At 31.9% G+C, this 26367-nt stretch overlaps 2 protein-coding genes across 4 annotated transcripts in view; both read left to right on the top strand.

Moving 5' to 3' along the window:
* Positions 1-17369, top strand: part of LOC118202888 (peroxynitrite isomerase THAP4-like) — a 37538-nt gene extending 20169 nt beyond the window's left edge. For all 3 annotated transcript variants that reach the window (XM_035375104.2, XM_035375103.2, XM_035375102.2), the window contains exons 4-5: positions 6122-6225; positions 11333-17369. In XM_035375104.2, coding sequence (XP_035230995.1) covers positions 6122-6225; positions 11333-11455 — 227 coding nt within the window. In that variant the 3' untranslated portion in view covers positions 11456-17369. The remainder of the gene's footprint in view (positions 1-6121; positions 6226-11332) is intronic.
* A 6951-nt stretch (positions 17370-24320) lies between these two features.
* LOC146996610 (protein GVQW3-like) lies at positions 24321-24701 on the top strand. Its single transcript, XM_085821455.1, has one exon. The coding sequence runs from the start codon at positions 24321-24323 to the stop codon at positions 24699-24701; it is 381 nt and encodes a 126-aa protein (XP_085677581.1).
* The last annotated feature ends 1666 nt before the right edge of the window (positions 24702-26367 follow it).

The following is a 26367-nucleotide window of genomic DNA, read 5'->3' on the forward strand; positions in this document are numbered from 1 at the left end:
TGTCTATCAGCACTTTCGTTTGCTTTCGGTATGCAAAAATTTTCGAAAGCTTCAATTACTTTGTCAACATCCTTCTTATCTTCTTCACTTAAATTAAAAGTATTAAATTTTTCAAGTGCTTCTTCACCAATAATATGCAATAAAATAGCTACTTTAATTTCAGGTGATTTAGTAATACCACCAGAAGCTAACATATAAATTTGGAATTTTTGTTTCCATTTCTTCCAATTTTCACTTAAATTACCTTCGAAACTTAGATTACTTGGTGGCTTTAATCCATCCATATTAAAGTTAGGACTTTAAATAGTTTATATATACGTATTTTTAGCTACTTCCAATAAAAATAAACAACGCACTTACCAGCGATATAAGTTTTGATTTCACAGTAAACAACTTCCCATCATGTTTTTGTTTAGAATATTTTTACTGAGGATTTTCTTTTTTAATCATTGACAGGCTGCGCCATGTGTTGTATTTTTATATATATGTTGGGTATGTGCTCAGTGATGATTACAAGATGTACACAAACATCGTTTATTCTACATTGCTCATCTACTATTCTATATTACAGTTATGATTAAAGATAATAATAGATACAGTTACAGTTACATATATAACACATCCTGCCTGAGAAAAATACTGAGAGCAAGGAAAACTGGCCGGAAGGGGAAATATGTCAATTTATATTTCCCAAATTGAATTTCAAAGCAGAGGAATATTTTGAGGTGATTTACTGCGGCAATCTCTTGGAACCACCAGCTACTTTGAACTCAGCAACAAAGACATAAGATTGATTACAGGTGGTTCTCAGTCTGAAATAGGAAAACTTGCCATTCTCAAGTAGTAGAGAGGCATGTGAGACTGGTGACAAATGCATCATTGGCAACATGTGGAGCAGAAGCAAGGAATGGATTCATATACAGTCCAATCAAGTTCTGGAACGAACTTATGAAGTTTGACACCAAGATGTCTTTTTTAATGTCATTTTTTACCAATTACACCCATATGTTGGATCAGGAAACAATAGCATTATTAAAAAAATCATTAGAAAATATTGTTAAAAAGAAGTTGATGCTTTCATTAATATTAACATTGATGTTTTATTTACCTGAAGTTGACGAGTGATTGAATTGTGATTTTTTTCATCGACCAGAAACAGTTGTTAAGTCAGAAAATTTGAAAATTTGAAAAAAAAAAAAAAATTGGGGGGGTCTTTTTTTCACTCCCCTGCTGTACGAGTTTCGAGTGTCCACATGGCTAAAAATGGTGCGCTGACAGTACCACAGGTGATGGTGGTTTGTTCAAAATTTTTAATTGGCTTGTCAGTGCTTTCTTTTCATAAAATTCTTTGTGACATTCTCTGATCTGGATGAATAGACATAGTAGCTTAATACATCTTTCATATATCTGTACTGAAAGCAAAAATTTCTAAATCTCACCATAATTGAGAATAAATCTTCTTGTATTATACCACCATTACATTATATAGAATTCAGGGAGTTTCCTTCAGGTTATTAAGGAAGAACAGTTAAATGCTATTCTCATAGAAATCATCTTACTGTTTCTCCTTACTTTAACTGATTTCAATTATGTGTCCTAACTGTTGATATTCTTTAAAAATCTCAATAATTTTGAATCCTCAGGATTCTTCAAGCATTTACGTAAAGAATGTAATTTACTCATCGTAATCTGTTTGGAGCTTCCTGAAGAGGCTGGACCCTCTCTTAACATCATTTTTTCACAAAATCATTTTCTATAACTACTGCCCAATTTTGTATCACTTTCAGTGAATAGGCTACCACTTACTGATACTACTTACTACATATCCGAACACTGTGTTTTGTAAACTTAGCTGCAAACCTTGTAGTTGTGATTGTTCTGCTCTTCACAGCTCATTGAAAAACTTCTGTCCCTAAAATAATGTCAAAATCACCTGAGTATTAGAGCTAACATCTGCCAGTTTTATATTATTTAATCCCTGTATGCAAATATTTAATATTTTAAATGTGTTAAATCGGTTATTTTTAGTCCAAAGGGATTTGAGTCCCGAAGGACTATTACTTTTGTTTTGCCATTTTGCATCGGACCTCCTATAAATGTTGGTTCATTTTTCAAACTGTTGCCACAAAATGTTAGAGTCCTGCATTATATTTGAAGAAATTAAATAATGAAAAATCTGCATAAATGTATGTATATTTCTCGCATTGTGATACAACAAAGAGTCATCCAATTTTGAATGATGTAATCCTACTGCGAATATGGGCATCTGAAACCCGAAATTTGAGATTTGGAATTTGTTTTATATCAATTTAATATTTTGTAAAACATTAACGAATTTTTGAGTAACAAACTCAACGATTTAAAAGCGAGCAATGGCAACACTCTACGGAGGGAAAAAAACCTTTTTATCTCCAGCATATTGGAAATTGGTAACCAACTGTGTATTGGAAATTCTAAAGATATGCTCATTTTAAAATTATTTTGCAACATTGCTATTGAACTAAATTTTATGGTTTAAGTGCAAAGAACATGATATTTAATAAATAAAGGTAACACACAAAATGTTAAAAAAACGTCCCTTTGAACGTAATTTAAAATCTAAAACATTTCATTTTTTTTTTTTTTTTTTTTTCACAGTTCCTTTTTAAATTTCAATCTTTGTTTTTTATTGTAGTTTTAGTACATCCCTTAATTATCACAAATATGTCATTCAAACAAGAAATATATGATGTTAATTTTTTCTGTTAATTAAAGCCTATCAGCACACTTTTTCATAACGAAATTTGACATTGAACCAACATCCAAAAGAGCCTGTCACGGTTGAAATTGACTTAATTTATCCTTGACTAAACAAATAGCTATACTCAGCAAAATGTTTTGTAGTTTATTATTCATAGAACTCATCACAGCAATTGAGTGCTTTGCATGTTGATCCAAACTGTTAGTTTTATTTTCTTCCCTCTGGTCATCAGTTTTCAAGCATGTGTTACATCTTCCCCCATTTGGTCCTGTGTTTGAATATGCATGAAATTGTGCTTTCTGCACATGTAACTGCAGAGGAATTGGTTTTGTTCTCCCATAAAAATTCAAGTTTATATGGTGTCTTTTATTACAATCAAAACAGGAGACTTTTGACTAATAGTTTTTAACCCTGTGATTATAAGAAAGACAATTAAAACAACAATTATGCTTTTTTACTGTTTAGAACCTTTCATCCACAGACATCTTTTTCAATTGAGGATATTTTAATAATGAATGATATTCAATTCTACTCAAAATATATTTTATATTATTGATACTCGCTCCAGAAATCATCATAGTAACTTTTAGAGAGTTTCATTTTAAATTTATGGATGTTTTGGACATGCTAATAAACCTAGCATGGTTCCATAGAAATTCTAACAACTCACTTAAACTGACTAGCCAGGCTGTGGAGTCGGCCAGATTTTGGGGTAAAAGGAGTTAGAGCTGGAGTCGCTAAAAACAGGTTGACTCCGACTCCAGTTTTTGTTGGACAGTTTGAATTTGAAATGAAATTAAAATGAACTGAAAAAAATTAATGACAAGCTGAGTTATTATTTTTATTTATGGACTATATACATTAATAAAAAGTTATTTTCTATTTTATTGACATAATTATAAATAAATATAAGGAAGGAGGATGGATGTCATATTTGCCATTAGTGATTAAACTGATTCATTTAGTTACTTATCTCACTGATAAATTTAGGTAAGCAGCAATAGCAGCAAGAACTTCCAAAATTGATGCCATATTTAGGAAGCGAGCAGGAAAAGGAGCAATTATTGATCAAGCAACACAATAAGGAACTACATATTTGATGATAAAGAGGTTGTTAGAATTAAGAACTTTTTTAGAAGATGTAAATAACCCTAATGTTTCACAAGCAGAAAGACTGTGGAATAATCTTGCAGAATTGGAAACTTCTTTCTACATCGTATATGGCCACAAAAAAGCTGCAAGCTGAAGAACTGACAGAATGGAAGAATGTGATGTTAGTTCTTTCTGAAATGGAGGGTTTATTGCAGAAGAAATCATTTCTTCAATGAAGAAAAGAGAAACTTTGCTAGACAATGAGATCTTGCTGGGTTCAACATATGTAGATCCGAACCATCAAATTTTCTTGGATGACGAACAAATTAAAAAGGCTAAGAGAAAGCCATGTATGAACTTTCATTAAGAATGAAATTATTTTCAGAACAATTGGAGAATTCGAATCAGAACAGTCAAACTGCAGACATTGCAATTTAGTCTCTATCATCCACTTCCAATGATGAATTAGATTTTCAGAAATATTTTTGGATAATACTGAAAAGGCTAGGGCAAAATGAATGAAAATAAAGAACCAAGAGCCTTTAGATATAAAAATGAAAAAATAAAAACAAGATTTCTACACAGCCTTTGAAGAAATAGAGAAATATAATTGTGCTTGCAAGACACCTCTTTTAGAACATATAAAAATCTATCCTGAAAAGTTAAAAGAAGTAGCCTTAACAGTAACAGCTCTTCTTCCTGCTCAAGTTAGTGTGGAAAGACTCTTCTTAATTCTGAAGTTATCAAATCAGATCTATGGCCCTCCAACAAAGAAGATCTTGCTGAAGCTATACTGTTCCTTAGAAATAACTAATGCCAGTTTTTCCATTTCATAATAAATGCTAATGAATATAAATAATTTGCTATGCCATCAATTTTTCTGTAGCATCTATTATTTCTTTTATATTAAAACAGTAAGCTGTAACCCATGTGTATATGCTGACATATATATATATATATATATATATGAGGGAGTCAGAGTTGGTCATTTTCCCTACCTACTCCGCAGCCCTGCTGACTAGACAAACTCTCTTTTTTAATGTGTCTTTCTCCCCAATGTTTCATGTTAGCATCTAATTTTTGATTCAGCATATATGTAAAAATGCTAGATGCGAATCCATCTACTTTTTGTTCAAATATTTCTAATGCTCAAACACATTCACTCATGCTATCTGTTAAATGTAATATTGCAGATGATCGCTCATTTTGCTTATTCACTTTCGATGCATTAAGATATCTCTTTAAATGCACATATATTTATTCCCTTTTATTTGTAATGTTCCTCTAATAATGATCAAGCAAGATCATAATTTGCGTCTGTAATATCAGTAGACTGCATGATTTGAAAAGCCGGTTATGCCACTCAGAGGGTTAATGTAGCCTTCTGGATATGAGGAGCTGTTAAGAACATCAGCTAAAATTGGTGCAAAAACTTTTCCCAAAAGCATAATTTATCGAAGCTAATTTAACAGAAATTAGTGATGATGGTAAAGAAAATCAAATTAGCAGAGTGGTCTCTTCTTTAATTAAAACTTTAAAAATAGGAATTAATTTTAAAGAGTTAATAAAAATTTATTTATATGCATAAATAAATTTTTATAATAAAGCTTGGAAATCTTGAATTTTCCTAAGGTAAAATGATGCTGTTAAGAAAATCAAACAAATAGGGTACAAAAGGTGAGGCCAATATTTAAACAAAATAATTAATCAGTAGTGAAGAATACTATGCTGATATTATAAAGAAGTCTTAATATAATTTTTCAATAAAAAATATATGTTAATAATTTTAATATCAGCATAAATTATTTAAGTCTTACAGAGTCCAAATAAAGAGGCATTTTTAAAAGTAAATTTTAGTTTAATTTTTTTTTTTTAATCTGATGTTTATTTACTTGTATGTACAGTTTTGCTGTAAAATTTTTGATAAAAAGTTTTGTTTTCAGAAATAAATTGAAGCAAATGAAATAAAATATTCTTTGCAGTTGACTAAAGTTGTCAAAACTCATTTGACGGATTTTAAATAATGATTAATAACAAAATAATTTCTGTTAAGGAATAAGGATAAAAATAAAGTTTGAAATTCTGTTATTTAATAAGAAAAGCTTTAATCCAAGTTTAAAAGATTTAATCCCTAAAATATAAATACAATCATTTTAATAATTGTTTTTTATCTTTATTATTTATTCTTGTAGTATGATTTCTTAATATAAACTGTAATTAAAAATATTATTAACCATAAAAAATAATTAAAAATTCATTTTATAATTTATTTTTCACTCTTTTCATCAGGTATGACAGAAGTTTCTGAAGGAGTAGTAAAAGAACACACACTTAGACTTGAAAGTAAATCTGTCTGCCGTACATCATTTACCAAATTAGCATCTGTTGTCAAGGTATGTTTAGTGGACTGCAGTTTAATAATAAATCTAACTGTTTAATATATTATTGTTAAAACTTTCATACATTATCATAATAAATATTTTAATTTATTGCAAGCTCTGATAAAAATATTCAGTAATATTAATCATCGAAATAAATGAGGAATTTGAATACATTCTAAGCTTAAATATGATGTATACTGTGGGAACACAATTGCATTAGCTTTTCAAGTGCTAAATAAGAAAAGTATATGCAGCTAGTGTTGTTATTTAACTTTGGGGGAGCTGATAAATGTTGTCAGTCAGTGATATCATTTAATATTCAAAATATCAGACATTGTTTAGTGACTGAATTCTGACAGAAGAAAGCATAACGATGGCAAGTAATCATGACACATAGTTGCAATCTGTAGTGAAACTCAAATTGCTTGCTGGCCAAATATGCTATCTAAAAGCAGCTGGTAGGCCTTTAAAAAAAATTACCAAAATGAAACTTTTTTTAACAAAACAATTGTTTGACTAAATTTTAAGTTATATTTATTAAATATTTGTCAAAACAAAAATAATACTGACTCAAGGGGAGAACTTCAATTTACATTAATTTTCTGTCTAAAATCTAAAGGTTGGGATCTACTAGAAGTTTCAGTTGATTTAACTTTGTAATTAAAACATATTGATATTTGAATATTAAATTTTCGTTATTTTCTAAATTTTTCTCTGAGGCATACAGAAAAAGGTTCTGAGGAGGTTTCGATTTCAATAACATTTGTAGCCTTAGGAAAAAAATATTAGAAACTGTCATGAATTACAGATGCTCATTGACCGATCTGCTTCCTTCTGTCTCTCTCTCTCTCTTTTTTTTTTTTTTTTTTTTTTTTTTTAAGATATATATGTATTTGCAGGAAAAGCGTATATTCATTCTGTTAAAATTCATAACCAAAATTACCTATTTTGTGAAAATATGAACAAAATTTAATAAAATTGCTATCATGAATCTTTGAAAACATTTTCACAGTGCAAATTGATCAGCTGCATTTGTAGATTTTTCTGTGTCACTACTAACAATCAATTTTAATGATAATGGAAATAATGTAAAACTGGACTAAAAAGCATTAAAATCTTAAATTTTTCTTCGGATTTTTGCCATAATAGTACCAATTAACATATGGGAAATGTATTCATGCATCACATAACATTGTCTAATAGGCCACATGCAGCACTCAGCTACTAGTTTGAGACCACTGACATAAAGAATAAGTGAAAAGCTAATGCATGTTTCAAAATGTCTTTCTGATCTTGCTGAATTTTCAACTGTTAGCATATTAAAAAGCCAGTTCTCAGAAACTAAACCTCACTTCCTTTTTCTCTCTTTTCCAGAAAAAAAAACATAAGCTAAACTTTTACAATTGTTTCTAAATGCCAAATGAATTACAATTTTACAATTATGTTTCTAAGAGATTCTTTTACAATTATGTTTCTAAGAGGCCAAAATGGTAGGTAACAGTATGAAATGATGTAATGAAAGAAATTAACTTTTAATCAATTTTAAAAAACTTTACTTCTTGTTTAGCTCTTGAAATTGTTTGAAATATGTGTGTCTTGTATGAAACTATACGCGTATTTGAAATTGTATCAGATTATTATTTAATTATGTAGGAATTTTAATTCTACGGAAGTTTTCAAAATATTTTAAACAAGGTTGCAATCACTCCTGGTGGTGTTTTTTTATCTGTGTTGTATTTCAGCCAATAATACCTAATGTAGTGACATCAATAAATCTTTATTAGAATGTATACTGATATGAACAACTTGTTCTTTTAATATATTAATTTTGAGAATGTTTCGTATAAACAGACAAAAAGTGCTGCATAAAACATTTGAATCTAATCTGATCGCAACAGATATCTCAATACAGTCAGCTATATGGACAAGAATGTCCATATGGCCGCCTGCAGTGAGATATTTTTATATCTCAATCACCAATATGTGGCAGATACTTGAATCTTTCCCAGACTGACAAAATCAAATGCATGCTTTAAATAAAGATGTAAATTTATTAGCTTTTTAGGGTTGTTTATTATACTGACTCTGAAGGCCTTGACTTTTGGGGCATAAAATAAATTAACTTGGTTTCTAGTCAAGATTTCTCCAGTGCAATAGATGACTCAGGGGTTCCAACATCCTCACTTCACAGAAAGATTTAGAAGGTTCAGCCCTCAGTTGAATGAAGCAGAGGTGAATAATGAGAGAGTTGAGTTGTTGAACTTACTCTTCTGTTTAATAAAGTGTTGAATTAATAGAGTATGATACAGCATTTGCATATATACAATAGGAATAAATATGTGATTTGTTAAAAATGAGATAAAATATTCCAAACCACATTTAAACAAAAATAACAGTCCATCCACATGTATGGAAAATTGAAAGGAAGGTCTCTGTAACAACATAATTTGGTGGTGATTTTCAAGCACATCTCTAATTTTGTTTTTATGTCAGGATTTGGCAATGGTTTTCTTTCCGTACTTTTGAACATCTGAATCCAGCAACCCTGTGGAAACCCATAAAAAAAAAAAAAAAAGGTGAATGTATTTGAATCACCTATTTCAGCTCTAGCTGATGAACCTGATGGGTCGTCTGCAAAGCTGCATTGCTTTTATGTCTAAAAGAGGTTCTAACATCCCAGCCTAGAGAATTATATTAAAATATCATTTTTAATTACATGTGCCTGTTATCTTTTGCTGTTACTTTTGATTCAGTCAAAAAGTTTTCAAGAATTTTCTTATTCCTAAAATATTTCAGAATAATTTTATCTTTGTTCACACAAATTTGAGCTTTATATCAATACAATTTGATTTACAGTTTTCAAAATTACTTTTATGAAAGTAAACACTAAACATGTTATCACAGTAATGAATAGATCTAACTTTACTAAAAATTTTGTGTTCATTTCATATATTTGGAATCATAGCAATTATTTTACACTGTTTGTTAACCATTTAAATTCTGACTTCATGCAATGCACTTTTACTTGCAGGAAAAGTATATTTGCTAAAGTATAGTATACTAATTATAGTTTGATTGGGGGTACAAGTATAGTACCCCCAATTAAATCTCTATTAGTTATCCCCTGGTTTGTGCTTGAATAGTTCTTTAAGGCTAATTCTTTATTTTCAAAGGCTTACTTATATACTATTTTGTATTAAATATCTATCTCAAGATACCAGATACAATTACTATTGTTAAGAGACATAATAAAAAACAGAAACATTATGTTTACAGAAAAATTAATATCGCATCAGGCTTGATTTAGTGATGAGGTAAATTAGGACGAGGTTATGTATTAAAGTAAGATATGAAAATTTACTCATCAGTTCATTTTATATGGTTTCACTTGGACTATCAAGATAATTCAATTTTAATTCAGTTTAAATTGTATCTGCAAACTTCTAGGAACACTGTTAATTTTTTTAAGTCTGCCTATGTAGATAGCTGTTAAAAAATGTAATAAAAGCTATATTCACACTTTATAAGTACTTAATTTTTCTGCACCAAAAGTTGTCATTTAACAATTTTATTTAATATAGCTTCAGTCTTAGCAAGTAGTACTAAATTCTTGACATAAATTAAGAAGAAAAATTTACTTAGAAATGAATAAACACCACTTCACCAATTTAATTTTATAAATCTAGAAAAAAAGGACATCATTGCTTTAGCATACTGTGCATGAAGCGGCTTCTAAACAAATTTCATATGTAAATTTGTATAATGTATGTTTTCATGATAAATGTAATATTTTTCTCCTCTTTTTCTGAAACATTTGTAAATCACCTTTTTACATAATTTTATTTGTGATTAATTTATTTTATTAAATTTTCCTGTTTGTGCCAGAAATTAATTTATGACTTGATATGTATGAAATGTTTCACATACACACACACACACATGCATTTGCTATGAATATTGTTTTATTTAATATTGAATTTGTTTTATAAATCTTTTTTTATCTACCAACTTTAACTAATCATCACAAAAATTTTGCTCTTTATACCATTGGACAGAGTGAGAAATTATCCCTCAACTGAATGTTTTTTGGAATTTCTGATATAATTTGCTAACTTTTAGTGGTTTCTCAAAAATTATTGTACGTATTTAGTTATGCAGTTGCTGACAGTGACAGATTCTGATAACAAAATATCCTTTACTGATAAAAGCCCCTATAATTTTAAATGATGATAATATTGGAATTTTTCCAGTTTTCAGAGATGGTGATTGTTTACATTCTAAACTAAGAAATAAAAAAAACTGTACATGAGAAAACTTTTTAAATTACAACTTTTTTTTTAAAATATGCTAAGTAAGTAAAAATTTACTCTTAAGCTTGATAGCTAGTACTGTTAGGTAATATTGTTAGTCAATTTGCAACTAAAAGTAAAGTTGTATTGTTCCTCTACATGAATTGTATTAATGCATTAACAGGACTTAATGCATTGTATTAATGCATAACAGGAAAAACAATAGAATTGATAATATAATAAAATGCATCATAAAAATAATTGCATTGAATTTGCTTAAATTTCTGGCTATTATTTGTAATTCCATGATTATATTTTAGTCATATGTGACCAAAAATATTAAGAGCGCTGATCTCTCTTAATATTTAATAGTATCAACCTCTCAGTATTTCTAAACACTTTATCTTTTAGCACATTTAATTAAAATCAGGTAATTTAAAAGAATTTATATATATATATTTTAACACATGTAAAATACATTCTAACTGTAATGGCTTACCAATGGTCGAAGACCGGCAGTTCTGTTCGAGGTTCGAATTCCCCGAACAGGTCGGCTGCATGGGCGTTTCCGTGTTTTTTCCCCACATGTAACATGTATACAAGCCAGTTTCCCTTAAAAAGTCATCCTTTCCCATAGGCTGATAGACCTAGAGCACTTTGCCATAATCAAATAAACCAAACAAACCTAACTGTAATGATATTTTATTATGTTTTATTTTAGTGGTCTTTAGATGTTATTCCTTTATTAAAATAATTTAGATTTATGTTAAGTACATCCTTCTTCAGAATAATTTATATATACTTTTTACTGATGTATACTTTTTGTTCAGCTTGTTAGGACATTATCACTGGTAAATGAAGAATTGCACTCACTTATGTTGATGGAAACTGTCAACCAGCCTCTTCAGAAACATTTAGAATGCAGATATAAAAGAAAATCATCAAGCAACTAAAATTATATGTTTGGATAATTGCAAAGTAATTTGCATAGATATATTTCATTTACTTCAATTAAAAAACTAGAAATATGATCTATGTTTAGAACATATAATGAACTAGTAAATATTTTTGTAAGTTTCTTTTTACATACTATCTTTTTTGCATGACCTATATAAATCAATAACTTATATTGTTGGTTATATTTGCTGATGCTCAGGTAATATCTTTTAAATAGTTTATTATTATTAACTTTTTATTTCAAAAACATTTTATAACCAATCTGACATGTTTTTTTGTTAAGTAAAGTTTCTAAATATCGAGCATAGTATAACTTTGATTATCTAAAAACTAATAAGAGCAGAAAAATAATGAGAGTATTTGAAAATTTGGGTTAGCAAGACATTTTCCAATGGAAAACATCTATGATGTGCATATAAATGTATTTAACAAAATATGCACAATTGTTTTATCTTGATGTAAAAAAAAAAAAAAAAAAAAAAAAAAAAAAAAAAAAAAACCCTGAAACATAATAAAAAATTTTAAATCTAAAATTTAGGCATATATTTATGTTAGAAAATTGTTGCACATAGTGGCATGAAGCTGTATGATTCTGATGCAGAATTAAAATAATATAGGTTAATAAGTGTTAATGAAAAATTATATATATATACATTTTCGTTTGGTAGCATAGCATTTCTTTTAAAAACAAGAAATTTGCTTAAAATATTAATGACAGCAGTGTAACAAAATTTTACTCTTCTTAAATTATATTTATGTTTAAAAAGTTAATAACAGAAAATGTAGAATGTGAAAAGGCAGATTTTTTGTACAATTTCAAAATACACTGGTCATCAAAATTAAAGGATAATCACAGAAGTAAAATTATTAATAGAAATTTGTACAAAAGCATTATTTAACATAAATTACATTATTTGGTAGTTAATTATTTGCAAAAAAATTAAAAGTAAAACCAAATTTGTGGAAACTAGAGAATGATGGAAAAATTAAGTCACCTCTTTCGGAAAAAATTGGTTCTTTAATATGGTGTATGGTCATCTTAGACAAATATGCATACCTCACATCTTGATTTCATATACCTTACCAAAGTGTTGATCAAGTCTTGTGGAATTGCACCACTCTTCGAACAGTGCACTTTTCTGCTCCTGGAGGGTCTGGGGAAGGAATTTTGCACAGTAAAATTCACTAAACGCAGTTGGGTGAGTGCAGGTGTTTTTTTTTTTTTTTTTTTTTTTCTTTTTTTTCCCCTCCCAATAGCAGGTACTTGCCTATAACGGCATTCGCCACTACTAAGGCCAGAAGTGGTGGCCATTTTATTGTGGAGGCACCTAATAGCCAGCCACCGTTACCTCCTATTGAAGGGACAGACAATTTTACATCCATGCCTTCTCCAGGATTCGAATCTGGGCCCTTTGGTATTACAGTCAGTCTCCCCTAACCATTATACCATCTGGGCAGCACATGAGTAAAGTGACCAACCCATTTGAGTGATATTTTCTTGTTTGCAAATATTGTGACAAAACGTATGCTTGGTCTCACCGAGCATTGTCATCCATTAGCAAAAATTCTGGGCCGACAGCACCCCTAAACAGTCCAACTTCAGGTTCCAATACCTCATCCACATATCTACAAGAGTTACAGAACCTCTTTGAAAGATATGCAGCTTGTTGCAACCACCCCAAACTGAAGTCTTGGAAAAGGAATATTTGACAGTCAGAGGAAGTAACACCTTCTGCGTCACTCCAGATCAAAACACATTTAGATTCTCTGTTGAGACTGTATCTAGACTCATCAGTAAACAATACTCAGGTCCACTTGTCTTGGCTGCATTGAACATGATGATTGCAGCAATTTAAATGGGCCACTCTAGAAGTTGAAGTGAGTGGCACACAATCCATTGGTTTTTCTTGCATGCAGTCCAACCCCATTAAGCTTTTGTGCAGCACTAGAACAGCTAATCTGAGTTCCTGTGGCAGCCTGAAGGTCTAAAACCAAATCGGTTGTAGTCTTTTCATGGTTTCTTTGAGTTGAAAATGGTTTTCTTTGAGCTGTAACTTCTGTTCTTAGTTGCCCTTCATCAGGCTGTCTATCAACTGATCCAGTGCTTTAATAGGGGCTCCAAACTCTTGATTTGACACTTTGAGGGATATTCAAATCTCGGATGACCTTCATTTTTATTTGACCTGCCTCGAATCTACCAAGTATTTGACATTTTTTATCTCTATATAAATAAAGTCATTGAGCCATAATTACAGAATACTGATTACTCTCAGAAACCACATTCCCTCGAAACAGCACCAGAATTCCAACATGCGTCCATTGCGCACCACATTGCCAAGCACAGAATTTGCATATATCCAGCACTAACATATGTGCAAAAGGGCAATTTTGTGTTCAATTGTATTTAATTAACATATATAATTACAGCATTGGCCATTGGTTGCAACATTAACTTAGTGAGCATATTTTTTTCTCATTATCCTTTAATTTTGATGACCATTGTAAATTATAGTTTTCTGTAAAGTACAGTAGTATCTTTTAAATGCTCGCAGCAGATTGTAAAGTGATTGGAGATTGTAAAATGACTCAGAAAACTGCAGGAATGAAAATTACTTCATATTTAAAACTTTTACAAAGTAGGTTTGGACCATAATAGTCATGGTTTGAGGATAATATTAAATTTTAGACTCTCAAAATATAAATGCAAAGAAAATCATTTGAGTGCCATTAATAAAATTTCAACTTGTCAAATATTTAAGTTAATTAGATTAAAGAAATCTAATTGATAAGAAATGGTAATACTAATTTTTTTTTATTTATTTCAAGTTAATTCAAATTCTGTTATGTGCTGTTATTTGCAGAACTTATCGTTACTGTATATAAAGATTATATTTGATGAATTTTCAGTTATCCTTTATTATCTAATATTAATTGTATAACATATTTTATGAGATTTATTATATTTCTTAAGAACATATTTTTTTTTTTTACAAGACAATTTTGTAAGATTAGATTATTAAATAATAAGAGGGTACTTTTCCGTTTTGCCGGCGCAAGCGATAAAGTTGCCAGTAATGGTAAAATCGATGCCAAATGAAATATCCTCGCTGGTAACCTTTTATTTTAACTTTTATATTTTCAAAACGAGTTGCAGCCATTTCTTATCAGATTAATTATTTTTTTCAATACTTGCATACAATTACATAGAATTTTTACCAGATAGTTTAATTTTATACCCTAAGGCCATTCGCGGATGGTAATTAAGTCAATTAGGATGCAATCACACTGCTCACTTGATAGTGAAAGTATAGAAAAAGAAAAGTCAAGACTTAAATTCATCCATTCTAATGAAAAGGCACTAGCAAAGTAAAGCTTTGCAGTTTTACAAAATTTCTAAGTAAGCCTTTTCATACGAATTGAAATAATTCTTGCATTTAAACTTGTATTCCAAATTAAGATTTAACTTGAAATTAATGTAGATAATTACTGAGAGAATTAGATTTTTGTAGCATAGCTTACGTGAGATGAGATCACTTGGCGAGATCGTGATATGAACTGGCGAATCAGGATGTTGTATGATGAAAGCATAGTAAATTCTTAAATTAATGTCTTTTTACAAATTAATTTTAAATGACAATAAAATGCTTATAATGTTTATACCTTCAAAATAAAAAATTCTTAAAACTAACATTTGTCAACATTTTTTATGTGTATACTTTTTTTCACCAATAAAGTCTGCTTGGCGAGATTTGCGCCGGCAAAATGGAAAAGTACCAATAAGAGTATTTTAACTGCATGTTATTTTCATATATATATTGTTATAAAAATGATATATACAAATCATGCTTTAATAAATGTTTTCAAATATATCAATTGCCTTCTTTATTTGAAGTCAGAAAATTTTGCTGCTCACACCAGTTATATGAATTCCCTTAGCCTTGCTGATTTGCACCATCTGTGATCAACTGCAAATCAACACGCTGATTGAAGTACATAACACTAGTAGTTTTTCCTTCATTTTGTTTTTAACAGCTGAATGAGATCAGCTGGCTCTTTGGATTTCCGTGGTTTCCCATGTTACCAGTTTCCTTGCAAAATCCTTCTTCATATCTTTATTTATCTTGAACTCGTTTAGTTATGGTCTTTGAACAGTTTGTAAATTAATTATTGTAATAATTAATTTATCTGATCTGTTTTAAATTTATTTGAAAAAGAGAGGAAGAAAACTTTCCTGAAAAATATGAAATTAAATTTTTTGAATCTTCCCATGGATAATTAGAAAAGCATAAGATTTTGTTTTTTCCATTGTAGGACAACATATGCAAAATAACTTTTGACAAAAAAATATATACAGCAAATTGATACTTTTGATGAGACAGGCAGTTCATTGTTAATTATATGATACATGAATATGCTGAAATAAAAATAATAAAAAAATATTTTTGAACACCTGTTATTCATCTTTCAATCAAATAAGTTGTCTTATAAAATTTTTCTTGTTTTTATAGCCTCTATTGTCAGTACAAAGACTGTTAAATTTGTCTTTGTGTTTTAATTCTTTATTTAAGTTAGTTGTAATATTTAAAAAAGACTTATCTTGTTTTTCTATAATAGAAAAAAATTTAATAATATACCAGTTGTAAGATTCTAACCTGTGTACTTTTATGTTAAAGTTGAAGAATCTTAAGAACTGGTAAGCAAATAATCACTTGAGTTCGTGAGACAGAAAATAAAACTTGAGAAGTGTTAAATACCCTTTATTACTCCAAATTAAATTCACAGAACTCCTTCTTGGAGTTTTACAATAAAGCCTCCAACTAATCTTAACTGAAAAGATATAGCCATAGCTATCAAGATTCTAACAGAGTTGGCCCCTTAACGGTAAATAACAGCGAAGCTGTCAAGGGCCTAAAGTACAGCCGAACGTAATAATAGTTTAAGAGAGAGTAGCCTAAAAAGGCAAATGTGCACTAGTCAGTATCACTGGTTCTCTCTAACGAAGTCAGTAAAACTTCACAGTTAAATACTTCTCCTCATTTGCATTCAACCGCGATTCTAAAACTACGTTCTGGCCAGAAGTTGTAAACTTGAAATTAAGAAGAGATAGGACAATAACTCAAAATTAATTGTTGGATAAATTAACATAATCCTTACACAGTTTAGCTTACCAATTATGAAACTTATTTGCTCAGAAGATGAAATATGGCATTTCAGAATGTGTTTTTAAAATCATCAAAAACTTTATAATATGCTTTTGCTGCAAATTTATTCAGTTTTTGTACTGCAGATTTGATACATAGTTATTACAATGAAAACATCATAATTATATTTTCAATGGTTGATAAATACTAGTATTTGGTTTGGTAATAACTTTCATGCAATCTTCATCTTTTTTCAAAAATTAAATTTGTTATCATCTGTTTAAAATTGATAGAGAGGCAACAATGCAGATTTAATATAATATTTAGTAATTGTATTTAAAATAATATTAAAGACAATTTAAATTTCTGAGTATTTTTGTATTTGCTACATTTGAATAAGCCTTTAAATGGGCTCTACTATACTGTGTATTCTCTTTGCTCAGTTTGCTTTTTCAGTTGATGACAAATTTTCAATTAAATTCATATCTGGATTATTTCCTCAGTAAGTTAATGGTTTTATGTTATTTTTAGCTAAAAACTGAACTTTGGGGAATGGTATATTATTATGTATGAAAAGACTCATCCTTCCTTCCCCCCTAGATAATACGGATCTTGTATTCGAGGCTAAAATTGTGTTTTTGAAACAATGATATATAATTCTTGTTTCAGAGTTTCTTCTGCAATATGTAACCATGATTGCACTGCTCACTGAGTGTCGCTCTGGAGATATTTGATCTAATGAAAAAATAAATAAATAAATTATACATTACTCAGAATTTATTTTTTGGGACTAAAATCATTTATTGCATTTTATTGATAAATAAAAATATTAATCTGCCTTTGAATGAATTTGCCTAAATATGTATAAAATAATAATAATATACAACAGTTAACATTAACCGTTGATATTTTCATGTGTTGTATGCCACTCTAGTACTCAAGTTACTTATGTTAACTGTCACACTTGCCAATCATCACTCCAGCTGAGCCAACACATAGAGTGTAAACAAACTAAATTCCAAATAGTTGCAAGTGAAGCCAAGTAAATATATTACAGAGTTGTCACTCCTCAAGCTGTTTTTGGTAAACATAAACCATAGCCAGATATTGTGATTTAACACTAATGGATAGGCATGATGTTGCAAATGATCATAAGATCTTCCTAATGCTTTTATGTGAACCAATTTATGCGAATCTTCAATAAGTTGGTTTAGCTTCTGTAAAGAAGGATCTAAGGTAACTGCTATTTATATTATTACGAAATGTCCAGGCGTAGTAAGATAGGTTCCCCCACAAAGCAGTTTTAGGGTTGCCTTAAAACTGCAGGTGAAGGCAGGGTTGCCACATTTGGTGAGAAATCATCCGTTTGGCGGTATGCATTGGACAGATGGAGAACCTTCTGAAATGAATTCTTACCAGTTTAGCTCAGAATGCTCTTGAACACAAGCCAAAAGCTATACAAACCCTGCTGGTATGCACAGTCAGTTAGTTCGTGCAGAGTCGATCGAGTTGACAGTTGGGTAGGGAGTGCCGAGTGGGTCATCGAGGGCATTGAAAGAGTCTCTTAGTGTATCGCGGTTAGTGCATTCTCGAGAGAATGTGTAATGACTGAACATTGAGGAACTAGGAATTACTGAACCAAAGAGTCGGGAGATGTGCTCTGTGTGTTGTCAAGTGCTTCACGAGTTGTAGCGTGGAGAGTCTCGAGAGTACGTAGAGTTCCGAGAACGACCGAGCAGAGTCGGGAGCTGTACTCTGGTGCTTTGCAGTGAAGCTGTCTCCACCATTATAGCCCGATAACCTGAAGGCTGTGTCGCTGATTGTTCCAGCGTGTCTATAGTAGATCTTCGACGACTGTAAAAAGTGACTTTGGAGCTGTCCTGATTAAAATTGGCTAAATAAAGTGTGTTTCGACATTCCATCAGGTAGTGTGGTCATTATTCACTCCAAATCTGCATGAATCCCGTATGTACATACATAACATAAAGAAAGGGGGAAAACGCAACAATATGTTTTCCCTCCTATTTTAAAAAAAGAAAAATGATTCATATTTTAGACTTATCTTTTATGGAACAACATGCAGTGAAGTATTTCCAAAGATACAAATCCTGGCATCAAGAAAATTTAAGCTAGAGCACAGTTTTGACTTTATTTGGAAATAGATAAACTGGTGATGCAATGTGAAAAATTATGATAAATATTAATTTTTTAATATGCTATCCATAACTAGTATATGTTCATCATGTGTTTTTTTTAACTTCGGCCAGAAGGATCGGGTCAAGTTTGGCAACATTTCTATCAACTGTGGTCGACAGAACTTCATAATTATATCATATGTTTTACTATATATATGTTCGAATAAAATATGTTGCTTTTGTGTCTGACATGCCTTTTTTTACCCCTGCTTATATTTCCAAATCCATAAAAATTAATTGATTTTTTTAATATGTTAAAGGTATGTTTCTATTAGTTAGCATATTTTTCAATTTTTATTGTAGTCTTGTCATTGGTTTAATTTTCCTGTCATATTTTCTTTCCAGGCATAATCCATGATTTTTTAATAAAGCTCGTATTTTTCACCAATACTAAATTTTTGGGCAATTTCACTCTGATTATACTTATTTTCATTTAAAAGACTTTGAATAACTGAACTATTTACAACACCAGAAATCATTTTCCTAATTTTTTAGAAAATGCATATATACATTCTTTTGCAAAAAAAAAAAAAATCGAAGCTCCATGAAGGAAGTGGTTTATTTTCATGAAACTGAATATGTGTATAGCTCCTACAGAGATAATAAAATGATTTTAAAAAATCAAGGTCATGATACCTGTTCACAACTCTCAATCACTCATTGAGTGTTCAAATTAGTGGTTGGTTGAACCGCCCCTGGTGGCAATGCATGTTTGAATTCGTCGAGGCAAAGAGTGGTTTCCTAATGTCATCCTGCAACACATTCTGCCAGGCATTCATTAGTTGTCACTCCAGATCTGCGATATTTTGTGGTGCCGAATCTGGTGGTCTACCATGCCCTAGACATGCTCGATTGGTGAAAGATCTGGTGACCCTGCTGGCCAAGGAAGAGTATCAACCACAGGGAGACAGTGAAGAGATATGCGAGTGGCATGTGGCCTGGTATTATCTTGTTGGAAAATGGCCCCAGGATGACTTGCCATGAAGGATAATGCAACTGGCCTCAGGATGGTATCAACACATTTTTGAGCTGTTAAAGATGTACGGAAGATGACTAAAGATTGCTGTCATAAAAAATAGCGCCCCACACCATCACACCAGGGTGTTATGGCTGTATGCCTTTGTAAACAAAGGCTGATTGGGACCGCTGGCCCCGTCCTTTCTAGATGTGAACACGGTGCTCATCTGCTTCAAGAGTGAAGCGGAATTTATCGCTGAACACTATACGATGCCAGCCTGAAGGCAGCCATGATGATCCAGCCTGATGGCAGCGACACCACTCCAGACGACTCCGCCGATATCGTGGGGTCAAAGGCAAACATCTTAAAGGCCTCTGTGAGTGTAACCCGCCTCAGACAAGCCCTGTGAGATGGTGGGTGGTATCACGAGAGTAATAGACGTGGCAGTTAGTGCGTTGAATTGTCGACAATGATACCGTTAGGGCGGTTCGGCCCTGGCGAACAATCAAGCTATCTTGCCTCGCATTTGTGCTCCTTGGCCTTCCAGAGCCATCATTTTGTTCGCAATTGCTGCCAACATCTTCGCACAGCAGTGTCTGTACGCTGCAAGTGGCAGCCTATTGCTCGGTACGACTACTGAGCTTCACGCAACCCTACAATGCGACCGCGTTCGAAGTCGTTTAGTTGTGTGTAAGGTCTTTGATATTGTCGTAATGACATTTTTAGTTGCTTCCTTACGGAATTACAATGGCAGCAACAAAAAAAGATAAATTTTCCGCCTCTGTTACTTTGCGAATTGCACGCTATGATCGCAATTCCTGTTCATGTGCCTTGAAACTTTGATCATTTGCATGTTCGATCAAAATGTTTTTGCATACCAAATTTCGTCACGATTGCAAAGGTCCTTCTTGGTGCTTCGATTTTTTTTGCAAAAGAGTGTATATTTGAAGTAAATAATAAATTAAATTAAATTAAAATTTCTCAAAATAATAATGTTACGAAAACATGTAAAATATACTATCGTTTTTGATAACTTGGATAAAAAAAATTTTAAAAGAAAGAAAAGAGGAATTTAATGTAGTGACAAGTAGATTGTTTTATTGAAGAATATTAGAAGTATCTTCAAGAGTTAAGGGAATATATCTATTGTTTTTATTATTAAATTAAGGTATTAATGAAAATATATAATTTCAAGTAATTGTAGGTTTAAACTTAATCTTATTTGTAACATAATCATAAAAATTTTTAATTTTGAGGGTTTTTTTTGCTCAATGTCTGTAGTATTTAAATAATTTTATTTGTAAGTGAAATAGTGTATGTGAAATTCAATAGGCATTATCCTTAGCTATTTAATAAATTTACAACTATCATAAATAATCACTTACACAACAACAAATATTTATGTGATTCTTTTATACAAAAATCAGTACTTGCCAGATAAATTTAATATTTTAGGAAATGTGGATGTATTTTAGGAAATGTAAACCTTTTTAGTCTTCTGTAACGAGGCTCATCAGGTCTGTAATAATTTCTCTAAAGGTATCACTTGAAAAGAAGGAAATAAAAGATTTCGTTCAATCCATGAATATTCTGCGAAATAAGACAAATTGTGATCAAATCTGTGAAACAGTTTGTAAGTATTGTATTCGTTCCTTAAACTTTTCTGATATGGCTCGGAAATAAATACCAATGTTAGTAATTATTACATTAGTCTCTTTCATGAGCATTCTTTAATCCAGCTTAGACCATGAAATATATACAGTGAAAGTCCAGTTATCAGGTATTCAACTAACCAGTATATTTAAAAATTGCAGAAAAAATTATCCCAAAAAAAGTTATTAAACAAGAGATTTGTAATGTCATTATGCAGCTTGCAATATTATTAAGATACATAAATTTAGGGGCGTAGCTAGAGGGGGGCATCTGTCCCCGGGCGCAGAATCCAAGGGGTGCCAAACTGATGTTACGACATTTTAGAATTAAATGTTTTCCATCCTTGGCAAGCAGTAGGGGGCACGAAATCTTCAGTTGTCCCTGGGCGGTGAAAACCCTAGCTACGACTCTGCATAAATTGTCACTAAATGATATGATTTACCACCAATAATGGATAAGCATGACATCATAACATAAACATAAAAGGTTTAATTTGGTTTAAGTTAATTCTAGATAAGCCGGTTTAATTTTTGAAAGGAAGGATATAAGTTCTATTCTTCCCTTACAATTTGAAGAAAAAAAAAAAAAAAAATAATAATATTTAGGACTGCATGAAGTGAAGTGTTATTAAAGTTACAGGATCTGGACATTGTAAAAAAAAACTGTGGTACACGACTTTGAAAACTGATAAACAGTGGCAATATAACATGAAAAATGATGGTAAGTGATTTAAGTTTTTTTTATATTCTATTCCCGTAATCTGTATTTCTTGATGATCTAACTAAATAAAGAACAATATTTTCTTTAAACTCGGAATGACTGGCGACATCTCCGTAAACTTTTGCGTTTGGTTTCAACATAATCGAAATATATCAGCTTTTGTGACTGAAATATGTCTCCTCCCCTCCCAAAAAAAAATTTCTGTAGGCTTTTGCTATTCAAATTGGTACCAAATAAGAAGACTGTTTTTATAATTTTAGAGTGGAAATTTTTCCCACTCTCACATGAATTCCATTTTTATACACTCATCCGAAATTCGGCATTCTCCAAGCTTTCGGGATAACCAAGCTTGTACTGTATTAATATTTTGACATTCACGTGTACAATAAAACTATTTTTGTCTACTGCTGGCATTGTCATCATTATATGAGTCGTCTGAATCATTCAAGAACAGCAGGATATATCAATTTCTTTGACATGTTATAAGGTATTTCTCCCGCTTTCTTAGCATGCCTTCGGGGTGTAATGGTCAGCAGGCTCGGCGCGTATTCGAGAGATCCGTGGTTCGAGTTCCGGCGAGGGCATTGCACGTTTTTCACGTTCCCCGCATCGAAATAACCTAATATCTCTACAATGCATTTCAGAAGAATTGGGAAATTCTACATCGTTTACATTTTAATCTTAATATATCAAGTATTCGTATTTTCTTCAGAATATCAGATTCAGTTGATACATCAGATAAACTTATATTGCATTTATCTTGTAGAAACATATTTCCTTGTTGGTTTGCAATTATTACGTGTGTTAATCTCGCGTTTTGTGTAAATTTACAAACTATAAAGTGTGGTATGCAAATGACATGCTGCAGGTTTTGTACATGACGTCAGCGATTCCAACTTTGTAACAGTAGACTTTTGTCCTCTCTGCACGCAAAACAAGCAAGATAACACTGGCATTTGTCTGCCACTTTGCACGAAACCAGTATGGTAATGTGCTGTGTCTGTGGGTTGCCCTGAGTGTTTGTTACAAAGAGCACATACTGGAGAATTTTTCAACTGAAAAATCTCCAGTATGTGCTCTTTGTAACAAACACACAACTCACTCAAACACTTTCCTAAATAATTATATCCCTTATTTAGGAAACGTCAAATCCTTTCCGTAGCTTTTGCACAAAATCTGAATCCTGAATCTTGCCAAATTCTGTATTTATTTATCAATATTTTAACCAACGGGTTTCCAAACTTTTTAGCCTGTGGCCCGAATTGGCTCTTTCGTGAAGCTTCGAAGGCCAAGAGCTAATTAATTCAGCATACCAGGATGATGTAATAGTATAAGTAGAATACACATGCTTTTAAGCAAGACAATGAGATTTTTTTTGATTGAATCTAATCTGATATGAGGACACGAAGAAATATGATTTTTAGACTTTATAAAGTATTTTCTTCCTCCTTCCAGCATGCCTTCATGGTGACACGGTAGCATACTCGATGCGTATTCGAGAAGTCCTGGGTTCAAGTCCCGGGGAAGGCACTGCACATTTTTCACATCTCCTGCTCAAAAACGCTAAACACTCTACAGTGGCGACCGAATCAAAAAAAAAAAAAAAAAAAAGTGGTGGACGATAATTCGTCACCACCAGGATTTGGCGATTGGGCCTCCTAATCCCCGCTCGCCTTTAAAAGGGGGAGTATATATGGTGTTTTCTCTCTCCTTCCAGCATGCGTTCATGATGTAACGTAAGCGCACTCGACACGTGTTCGAGAGGTCTAGAGTTCGAGTTCCGGCTTGCACACAAAGGGATTGCACATTTTTTTTACATCTTCAAAAAATATAATGACTATAATTTTCCTGCAGTTTCACCTAACATAAATTTCTTAAATACAGGGTGTTTATATATTTTCCTTTTCAGGTTTGAATATTTTTACTTTTGTAAATATCGTCTGCGCGCGTGGTTAATTTCAGATAGTTTTATTTTCCAGTCTAAATATCTGTACTTTTCTAAATATCGTCTGCTTATTAATTGCGTTTTTCTCTCTTTTGTTTTTGGCAACTATTGCAATGTTATGTTTACTTTTGATGTGTTTGTCCTAGTACTTTTGTATGTAATGTTTTATTCGACCGGATATTAAGGAGAATGCATACACCACAAGAGAAAGCACAGATTTTATGGTGGTTCATAGAAACGAAATCCATAATGCAAACACAGAGAAATTGCAGAAGAATTTACCAAAAAGATCCTCCATCCAAAAGTAGCATCTTGCGGTGGAAAATGAATTTTCTAGAAACTGGAAGTATGGCAGATAAGAAACGTTCCGGACGTCCCTGCACAAGTGATTTTAATGTTGAGCGTGTCAGAGAGACATTTTTACACAATCCTAGAAGATCTGTGAGATCAGCGGCAACAGAATTGGATATGCCAATTTCGACGGTGTGCAAGGTTATTAAGAAAAAATTAAGACTGCATGCATACAAAGTTCAAATTGTTCAAGTTTTGAAATTGGACGATAGGCCTAGGAGAATGGCCTTTGCAAAAGATATGCTAAGGAGGATAGAAGATGATGCTCTGAATTTCTGAAGCGCGTAATGTTCTCCGACGAAACATTCTTTCATCTTTCTGGCATTGTTAATCGCCATAATGTGAGCATATGGGGATCTGAAAACCCCCATGAATACCGTGAGGCACAAAGGGATTCCCAAAGGTTAATGTGTGGTGTGGCCTAATGCACGACCGAGTCATTGGGCGTTTCGTTTTTACAGAAAAGAAAGTCTCATCAGTCGTATACTTAGACATGTTGGAAAACTTCGTATTTCCACAACTAGAAGAGCTTCAGCCACATGTCTTTTTGCAACAAGATGGTGCACCACCTCATTGGGTTACCATCGTTCGTAGTTCTTTGAATGGCCATTTTACAGGAAGATGGATTGGGCGAGGAGGTCCAATTCCTTGGTCACCCAGATCACCTGATATAACGCCGCTGGACTTTTTGCATTGGGGATTTGTAAGGGACAAAGTTTACAGGAGTAGAGTGGCGGAAATTGATGAGCTAAAAGCCAGAATTACAACCGCAATAGCCTCTGTGGATGCCGACATGCTTGCCGGTACCTGGCGTGAAATTGAATATCGACTTGATATTCTCCGTGCGACGAAGGGGGCACACGTGGAAGTTCGTTGACAAGGGTCATGAAACTTTTTGACTCTATCTAACCATATATGTTATTAATTTTAATCTATCTTTATTATTATTTTATGAGTTATTAAACATCAAAATGGGTGCGGGACTTTATAAACACCCTATATTATTCTTGTCCCAGAATATCGGAGATTTCTTCGATTTGCAATGTAACTTTAAGTAGATTTGCCTTCTAATTGTAACGATTTATGAATGTATTTTGTTTATACTTTAATAAAGTGCAAACTTTTACTCATACGTATTTCATATTTTGGACAAGTTGTGTGCGAAAATAAAAGCTCTAAAATTAAAATAAATTGTAACATATACTGAACAAAATTTCTATGAACAAATCTAGAATACTACTACGAAAACCGGCTGGTAACATATAAAACCTTTCTTTTCTTAAAAAGTATACTAATAAATTTTTTAAGAGTTTTACTGTAATTCACTCATTGTAATTAGAAACAATGTTTATGAAGGATGTGCATGACAGGCAATGTATTTATACACTGCGCTCCAAAAGTTAAGGAACAGTATGTTTTTTATGTCTAATTTGAGAATGTACAAGAAAATGATAGGACAGGTTCACTAAACAGTTCTATAATGAATGCGACATAGAATTTTTCTAAAAGTCTACACAAACATGAATTACAATAAAAAATAGCACTCTTGGCAGAGAAATCCAGTCTCGGAGAAACAATACATGACAGCCTTTTAAGGAAAAATATGATTGTAACGTTACAGAAATGGTTTCTAATAAGGAATGTGTCCATCCATAGCTGCAATACATTGGCGGCAGCGACTTTCCATGCTGGCAATTAAGTTACCGGTCAGTGAAATGGGAAGCAACGACCAGAGCTGACACGGATTCATGTCTGGGGATTGAGCTGGCCATACCATCCGCTGAATTTTGCTCAAGATATTTTTCGGCAACTCGAGCTCGGTGCGGTTGCGCATTGTACTCCATAAGAAGAAATCCAGGACCAATATCAGCAGCATATGGGCGGACATATAGATCAAGGATCTCATCACCATACCTCACACCCATGGAACATATGCAGATCAGTG

The sequence above is a fragment of the Stegodyphus dumicola genome, chromosome 7 (genome assembly GCF_044657685.1).
Source record: "Stegodyphus dumicola isolate Sdum_Otavi_A_Nest chromosome 7, ASM4465768v1".
In the NCBI taxonomy this organism is placed as follows: Eukaryota; Metazoa; Arthropoda; class Arachnida; order Araneae; family Eresidae; genus Stegodyphus; species Stegodyphus dumicola.

Coding starts and splice junctions, on each gene's coding strand:
- LOC146996610 (XM_085821455.1), top strand. CDS start 24,321: ATGCAAACACAGAGAAATTGCAGAAGAATTTACCAAAAAGATCCTCCA.